An 8,855-nucleotide genomic window follows, 5' to 3' on the forward strand; every position below is an offset into this window, starting at 1 on the left:
AAGCTTTCATTTAGAGCTTCCGGATGGCAAAATTGTCTTATTTATTATTACTAACTTGAATCAGTGAAATAGCCTCTAGCAAGGATACTCTTCTGTGACCTTGACCTTTGAGCAGCCTTGTATCGTAAGATGAACCACAAATAGGGAACTGATAAGCCTCAAAACATTTCAAAACATTTTGGAAGTTAGCACGCAAGATGTACGAAAAAGTGCAAAGTTTGAGGTCAATTTTGGGCGTGACCTTGACCTTGACCTTTGATTATGAGCACATTTTCGGAATCCTCAGATTCTTTTCTTTCGTTTGACACCCAATTTTGCCGGTTTGATGCATCCTGCCGTCCTCTAGAAGGCTTACTTTGAGATCACTACACATGTGCCGGTTTTTGCCTTTGACCTTGACCTCTGACGTTGAAAATTGACCTGAGGTCAAAAATTTTAGGTGCCCTAGAATCGTCTCGTAAGGACCTTTCGTTTGGTATCGCTTTTGTTTGCGTAGCTCCCTTATTTATGGAGTTAGACAGGGGGGGGCGAAAAACGCCCCCCCCCCGGGCTGCGGTGGTTGGGATTACCCCCCGGGCCCGGCCGGGTTAATATGCACGTTTTATTAACTTTTATATAAATATTAAAGAAGTTGAATTAATAGTAACCTTTTTCTGGATCGATATTACGCAAAACACGCAAACTCGCAAAAAACGCACGCAGAAAACGCATAGTGTAGCCAGGCCTTAAGTTGTGGTGAAGACTGGAATGAAGTAGTAAGTCAAATCGAATGCTCTGTCCTAAACCCAATCGAACCCCTGTGGGGATCATGAAGGGGGAGCTCAGCCTGATTGAACCAGCTCCCACAGAAAACGGACTTTAAAGGAACCTGTGAAAGGTGTGGCTGAATATCAGCGCGGATAGGGAGAGTGGGGTAAGATGCCAGGGGGTGGGGCACCCCCTCTATTGGCGAAACAAAAAAATGGAACCTGGAAATTGATGTTCTTAGCGTAAAGCGGAAGCCTGCCTTGTTAACTGCACAAAAATTTGCGAAGCTCAGTTGGGCAACGGCTGGCTGGTGATTGCATGTTTTTTACTTGCTGCTTTCAAAAATATTTTGGTGTCAAAACATTGTAAATATCAAAGAAGGTAGATAATTTTTGCGTCCCTTGCTATAGTCGTGATACATTAACATGCGTATACTGTGTTCTAAATAGTTTGTTTCAGGGTGTAGTTTTATGGCTAACAAATTGTACTGATTTAACCCTCGCCCTGGCAGGGCATTTTTCATAACACGGCCTGGCAGGGGGGGGGTCGATGCGACCCCCCCCTCGCGATTGGCTCCTATGGCACCTAGAAACACCAAATTTGGTAGGTAGGTGGGCCCCCTGGAGTTCTCGCCCCTGTGCAAATTTGGTTGCTCTAGGTCAATATTTAGGGGGGTTTTGGGGGGTATAAATGCAAAAATTTCGCTAAAAACAGGTCAAAAGTTTTTCACTTATAACTTTTGATCTAATTAAGATAGAGCAAAAAGAAAAGCACCAGTGAACTCAGCACGTCAAGGCGCGTCGAATGATATACTTTTTAGCTTGCTTAAGTGTACTTAAAGTTTTTCTTAAATTTTAAGTAAACTTAAATTAATAAATTAAGTTAAAGTTAACCAAATTGCATCATATCGCATATCATTCGATTCGGCTGATCACCAGGAACACAATGATACCATTTTTTAAGCTCTAGCGTCATTATGTGCCAAGTTATTGGCAAAAACGTCATTTGACCTCAGTTGACCTCATTTGACCTGACCCATGGATAAGTACACCAAACAAAGAAGCACCAAGTGACCTGCTGTTAATTACTGTGGTTTCAAAGCACAAAAGTGGTAGAACGAAGCGGATATCTCCAGTATTTTCCGAATTAAGTATTTTCCCATAGGCTTAACATTACGACGTAATGACCTCTAACTGACCTCAGGTCAGTGACCTCAAAAAACCCGAACTATATGTTATACAACTCGGTGAACTTAGCACATCCTGAAAGTTTGAAGGAAATCAGTGCAAAACTGTGAGTTGGACAGGTGCAAAAAGAAAATTGAAATTTGACCATGACCTTGTACCGGTTTTTCTGACCTGGTGACCTGACCCAAGGTCACCCGGACCTGAAATTTTCAGGTCATATGTAAAAAGGTTGCCCCATAAGCTGTGCCAAATTTGGCGGCGCTGCGCGCCGCCGTTTTTACGCTATCTTCGAAAAACCTTAGGGGGGGGGGTCGCATCGACCCCCCCCCTGCCAGGGCGAGGGTTAATGTTACTTCGGTACCTTGGGGTAAGATGCCCCCTCTCCTGATGGGGAAAGACGCCCCCCTAAATCCGTAGGCTGTCCTTCAAGCAGCCCGTCAAATCGTTTATTACATACTTGTGATGAGAGACAAAAGCCGATCTGGGACTATAGAGAGTCCAGTACGGTCGGGTGCTCCCCATGCCGGTCTCTCGGCCCACACAGCGACTTTTTGGGCGGCATCTGACTCTGAGAGCCCTCACGACGGCCTCTGTGGGCCCCATTATTGGCTCCAGGGCCCCTCACGACATCCTTTGAGGGCTCCCACGTTGGCTCCACGGGCCTCGCTGGCATCTGAGGTCCCCACGATGGGCTCGAGGGCCCTCAAGCATCATGAAGACCTATAAGGGCCCCACAGTGGTCTCCGAACGCCACCACGGGGGCTTGTTTGGCGGCGCTGGACTATGATGGCCCTAACGATGACCTCTGAAGCCCCTTACGACTACTTTTGAGGGCCCTTACGATGACGTTTGGTGTCTACTGCAGGCTCGAAGGGACTACTGATTCGTTCAGGCGATTCACGTGCTCATTTATGTCACTTATAGTGCAGGGGGCATCTTCCCCAACGCCAGGGGGCGTCTTTCCCACCCTGTGGGGTAAGATGCCCCCTTTCACTTCTTCAGGAAAATGTTTAATAGTAAAAAAAGTTATCATATTTCAGGCACGAAAGTGTGATATTTTTGGAGAAAAATGATGTCGGTTTCCGTTGAAACTCCAAGTTTTTGCTTTCCGATAGTCATTTTCGAATAATATATGACATAGCAAAACCCTGGGCATCTTTCCCCACTCTCCCCTACTCTGGACATCTTGATCTATGGAATGCCAAAGCGGATGACGGAATAGGACAGGGCAGGGAATAAATCGGTAAATAAACCATGACCTGGGGGCTGGGGGCTCTTTGTTGATAAATTATGGCGGCGAGTTGATGGAGGGGCAAATAATTTCCGGACACCCTGTATAGCACGTGCGTACTTTCTTCATTTACAAAATACAGGCAAGTAATCACTACACACGAACCGTTCGGGATTTTCACTCGCGCCGGAGCTGCCAGTGAGTCAAACGGTATTAGCTGTTCACCTTCGAGGAACCCTGAATTGCCCCTCCCGTCGACGGCAATAACCTGCCCCACCCTGCGCCTCTAGGCACGCGGTGTCAGTTCATACTGCGGCAAGACAGATCGTTACTCCTGCACCCGTTTTCCACCGATGATTGTGCAGCCCGACTCCGCTCAATGCCGTTCGGGCGATGTAGGAAACTCGGCAGCGCGTCCTTCGGTCGTCATGACTCGACGCGCCAGGCTGACCGCCTGAGCGATGACATCACCAGAACTCCGAAGACTCAATGGGATTTCCAAATGTTGTACTAATGTGGTTCGCATGTGAAGTAGGAAATATGGAAATGAAGTGCCGGGGACGGCGCAGTATCCCCGGCGGACCGGCGTTGGCAGTCGATTCTCGGCTGTGGAGCGGCTCGGTAGCTGTTGAGGATGGCGTCCGCTCGTTTCATATTGGCGGCAGCTCTGCTGTCCGTCGCCTGTGGTCAGCTTATCTTCAATGGAGATCAGCAAGGTCGTCAACTGGTGAGAGATTGCGGCGTGGCCCAGCCCAGCGGTATAATTTTCCCTTCATTTTCTTCTCGTCTTCGTCGTAATGCTCAGAAGGTGGCCCTTGCACCTGGGAAGATACCGACTGCCAGCCCTGAGGTAGTTGGTGGAGAAGACGTGCGGCAAGAGCTGGGCCGCTGGCCGTGGATCGCGCTACTCGGAGAGCGACTCAACGGACAGCGCCGCTGGACGTGTGGCGGCACGCTCATCTCGGCTCGCACCGTGCTGACGGCGGCCCACTGCGTGGTCGGTCGGCGGCCCTCTGACCTGACCGTCCGGCTGGGAGAGCACGACCTCTCCAGAACCAACGACGGACGGCACGTAGATGTCTCCGTGGCCCGCATCACGATCCACCCGGACTACGTGGGTAAGCAGAACGACATCGCGCTGCTGCAGCTCAGTCGGCCGGTGACGTTCAGCCGCAGGATCCAGCCGGTCTGCCTGCCGGCCGTCGACGCCAGCCACACGGGCAAGACGGCCGACCTGGCCGGCTGGGGCTACACCGAGTACAACGGCGAGGGCTCCCAGGTGCTGCAGGAGGTGGAGCTGGTCGTGCTGGACGAGCAGCAGTGCGAACAGAGGTACCGCTCGGTGCCCGGCTTCGAGGACGACTTCCCGGGCGGCTTCCAGGGCTCCAAGCTGTGTGCTAACGGCGCCGACGGCACCTCGAGGGACGCGTGCCGCGGCGACTCGGGAGGACCGCTGGTGTACCGCGGCAGTGGCTCCGATCGCCGCTACCAGGTTATCGGAGTCGTCTCCACCGGACTGGGTTGTGGCAACCCCGAATACCCCGGCATCTACACAAAGGTCTCCAAGTACATTTCTTGGATATTCAACAACAGTAGTTAGATACAGGACACAGCAATGGTAGTCTCTGCTTCGACTCATCGGTTCCGGGAAAGAAGCACCAAGTGATTGTTTCTAAAGTACTTTCAAATTGCGCGAGAAATGGTAGAAGTTCACAGGGAAGGTAGGTAGATGGGTAGAATGAATTGGCTGTGTCGCTCTTAAACGTTTTCAAAGGAGCTCTTAAATTTTTAAGAAGCAATCTTGTGCATTCAACATTCGAGTGAATGTTCTCGGTGATCGATGAACGTCTAACTTTAGGTGTTGCGTGATATTCTACTCCTTTTCTGTGTATTTTTCCGTCATGTGTCAACTGTCAGATGAGAAAAGCAGATTTCATAATCACCCTACGACTAATTATGTTCGCATGACCCCACTGCGCTGTTGACATTTGCAATTTTGTGATTTTTTGAGAAATATATGATTTTATTTACAACCTGTAGGCATGTTCGGATGAATTGTGCAAAATAGGCATGCCGGAACGGTGCGGAGCACTGCCTTGATATAACTGTAACTGTCGCGGCGTGAGGCTCAAGGCTGACTGCATTCTGCATCACTGTAACCGTGTGTAGGTACCCCCAACCACTCCTCAGTCTTCACCCTTCATCCCCCAACAACCACGACAACTGAACCAAAATCAACTGAACCAGTGACAACTGAACCAGTCTTTCCTAGTTTTAGGTCACCGATGACCAATATCATAATTACGAGATTAATTTTATCCATACTTTTGTTCTTATCAATCGCTGGAGGTTCTAGAGGATCGCACAGTCAGTGTAGCTATATGCCGAACATTCCAACTTTTTTCTGAGGCGAGGTCAATTCGCCGGACCTGGCTATTGGATTGGCCTTCTAAATACCGGGGGAGACGGGGACGACGGTATACCGAAAGGGATAAACGACCTCCCTCACCGTTTCGCCCCTAGTTAACCCGCGCATGACTGGGGGGGGGGGGCCGGGGGGCTCATACAGAGCCCCCCCCCCCTCCTTTTTTTCGGCAATATCTTCTAAGCCGTTTGACGGATCAACACGAGACTTGCGGTACCCTCAGCGGCATCAATTTGACATCTTGTGCTAAACTTTCAACTTTCTAGCTACCAAAGTTTGGCCAGAAATGACGTCAGAGTGACGTCATGTTCGGCCGATTTCGACGCAAAACATTGAACCACGCAATCGCTCTCAAGAGCTTAGTTTTTAAGCTAGATCCAATTTATTTGCATGAGAGGACTCAGAATATACTGTGCTATCAAACTGCTAGCTCGGATTTTCAAAATTATTAAAAAGTCGAAAATAAGATATGATATAGGTACTTAAATATTTTGGTATATTTTCATCTTTCTTTCAAAAAGTTTTTCACTTTTCGAAAAAAAATGGAATAGTGTGTGATAGAACACATGCATATGACTTCCTCTAGCAAGTTGTAGCCAGATATCTTAAAAAGTAGCCAAGTTATAGGTACCCATTATAGCAAATATTTTATTAACGCATTATTTCAACTATAGGTACTAGAGATGTCAATCGGATACAAACTTTTTGGTATACCGATACCAAACCGATACCAACTTGGTATTTGGTATTTCAATCGTAATGTGCTTGGTATTTTGTTGGTATCATAAACCCTCACTAATGTATAAGAGGCTAAGAAATCGGTAAAAAGTTGGTATTTCCCTTATTTTCCCAAGTTGGTTTAGTTTCGGTATTTTCACGTGGTTTTAGTTGGTATTTGGTTTGGTATCGGTATTCTGATTTTCCCTAATTGACATCACTAATAGGTACCTATTTATTATCAATTCTAATTTTTTCAAATCCATTTTTCAGCACGTACTTGACATTGTACACCAATATGAATAGCACTATCGTGTTCCTGAGCTCAAACTGCATCCGATAGACACCTTTTTCGTTGAAAAGTTTCAACTTTGAAATTTGACTTTTTTGATCTGAAAGTGGCCTGACCTAAGCTAAATTCAACTCAAAATGACCTCGAATGACATAAGCGACATCAATTCGAAATGTGTGGCCCAGATGGACCATAAAACATGTGTCACATGACTGATGCATGATAAAAGATTTCAGTGATCTTTGATCACCTGACCCTGACCTGAAAATCAAAGTACAAGTTTGGTACCCTCAGGGTAGCTAAAGCATCTCTTCACGAGTGTGTACACCAAAAAAGAGTCTGATATGACTTTTAACCCGCGCCCCGTAGGGCTACCGGCGGACCCTACCACCCGTAGGGGGGGGGGGCCGTTTCGGCCCCCCCCTAAGATCTCGGAAAGTTACCGGCCGATTTTCAAAATTCGAACGGCGTTCGATAGCCCCACCCGGGAACTACCTTGTGACCAAATTTCATTGACCTAGGTCAAACCGATGACGTCACAGGTCAGGTCAAAGGTCAGACTTTCACCGTTCACAGGCATTTCAAGAAATGTGTTGTGAAATCGAGTTAATTGGTAATTTATTGAAAACCATCGATGGTACATTGTTCGTCAAACACATACTTTGCTATCTGAGGTCACTGATACCAGGTCAGGTCACAGCGAGGTCAGGTCACCGGGGTCACAATATGAAAGTGTCGTGTGATACATGTTTTATGGTCCATTTTACATGACAAATGCGATTATGTGGGTTAGGCAGCCTTTGGGGCCAGCCTAGGTCACGTTTTGGTGAAGGTCAGGTCAAGGTCAGGTCAAATAAGGTCAAATTTCAAAGTTAATATTTTTGCATAAAATGGATATTTATTCGATGCAGCTCGTCACGGGGAGTCTAATGGTGGTCTTTGTTTTGCTCTACGAGGTCTAGAACTGCCAAAATTGAGTTTGAAAATTTGACGTCATCAATTTTGAACAGTTTTTTCGCTATAACTTGGCCAAAAAACGAGGTATCGATCTGAAATTCGGTATGTAGATAGAAGACGGTAGGTACTATCACATATATTCCGGTTTTTTTTGAAACTCAAAAAACTTTTTGGATTTTTTGGCTAATATATCTAAAAAAATGTTTTTTTTTATTTTTGGGGTTCAAAACTCAAAAATTTCAAAAATCCGAGATAGCAGTTTTGTAGCCCTGTCAATTCTACACCTCTTATGTCTTGATCATTTTTCTGTATCTTCAAAGCTGTAGGCCTGACAGGTCTTCTCGCGAAGGTCTTTATTCGGTCGAAAATGACAGAACATGACGTCATTCTGACGTCATTTGTGGCCAACCTATCATAGCCTCTGGAAAAATTTTTGGTCACAATGTGTAAAATTGATGCCCGGAGGGGTCCTGAAAGTTTGGTGGCGATATCTGAAGCGGTTTAGGAGATATCGACCGAAAAGGACAGGGGGGGCCGTTTCGCCCCCCCCCTACGGGGCGCGGGTTAAGACGGCGACCAGAGCCCAAAATGTGAACAAGCAAAACATCGATAATTTTTACTTTGACCTGACCTGCGACGTCATCGGTGACCTCGAGGACAAGCCGCCGTTTGAATTTTGGCCCAGGAGCCGAGTTAGAAGGGGGGGTGTTCAAACACCCCCCCCCCCGCCCCAGCGGGGCGTAGAAATCCAGGACCCCCAGTGGGGCGTGGGTAAATAACGCTGTATTTATTTAGCTTTTCGAAATAAAGGGTCTTGCAGTTGTGGTCGTAAAGCGTCTTTGGCTTACCCTCGACTTGTGAAACACCCAGGGGGGGGGGGGGGTATCAACATTCCCATAGTGTAAGAGGCCTTCTTGCAACTAAACAAGAAATGTTTAAGTTTTTGTTTTGTTTGCCCCTAGATTTATTTTAATGCAAATATTTATGGGGAAATTATGCATGCTCACAGCGCATGCACACGTTAGCTCTTAACCCTCGCCGGCACAGGGTGGGGGGTTGATGCAACCCCCCCCCCCATAAGGTTACTCGCGAATAACTCGCGTAAAAAGCGGCCGATTGCGACGAAACTTTCAGTACCCTCGCATTGATCAATTTTACACCTACCCTGAAAAATTTCATGACCCTGACCCAAATGACCTTTGACCTGTGACCTATACTTTCCAAGACCATGTTTGGCCGGAATCGCGATTCGGCGTATGTCGGCTCGCATTAGCCGCGCGTTTGCAAGCTTTCCGTGGT

At 47.3% G+C, this 8,855-nt stretch overlaps 1 protein-coding gene across 1 annotated transcript; it reads left to right on the top strand.

The window, feature by feature from the left end:
• Nucleotides 1-3,706: 3,706 nt before the first annotated feature.
• On the top strand, nt 3,707-5,194 carry LOC122383910 (venom protease-like). Its single transcript, XM_043370780.1, has one exon. It carries the CDS (start codon nt 3,800-3,802, stop codon nt 4,763-4,765), a length of 966 nt encoding a protein of 321 aa, XP_043226715.1. The 5' UTR covers nt 3,707-3,799; the 3' UTR covers nt 4,766-5,194.
• Nucleotides 5,195-8,855: the final 3,661 nt, after the last annotated feature.

This window comes from Amphibalanus amphitrite, unplaced genomic scaffold (assembly GCF_019059575.1).
Source record: "Amphibalanus amphitrite isolate SeventyFive unplaced genomic scaffold, NRLGWU_Aamphi_draft 000176F_arrow, whole genome shotgun sequence".
NCBI classification, from domain to species: domain Eukaryota; kingdom Metazoa; phylum Arthropoda; class Thecostraca; order Balanomorpha; family Balanidae; genus Amphibalanus; species Amphibalanus amphitrite.

What these genes read in the sequence shown, in the direction of transcription:
- LOC122383910 (XM_043370780.1), top strand. Translation starts at nt 3,800, where the DNA reads ATGGCGTCCGCTCGTTTCATATTGGCGGCAGCTCTGCTGTCCGTCGCC.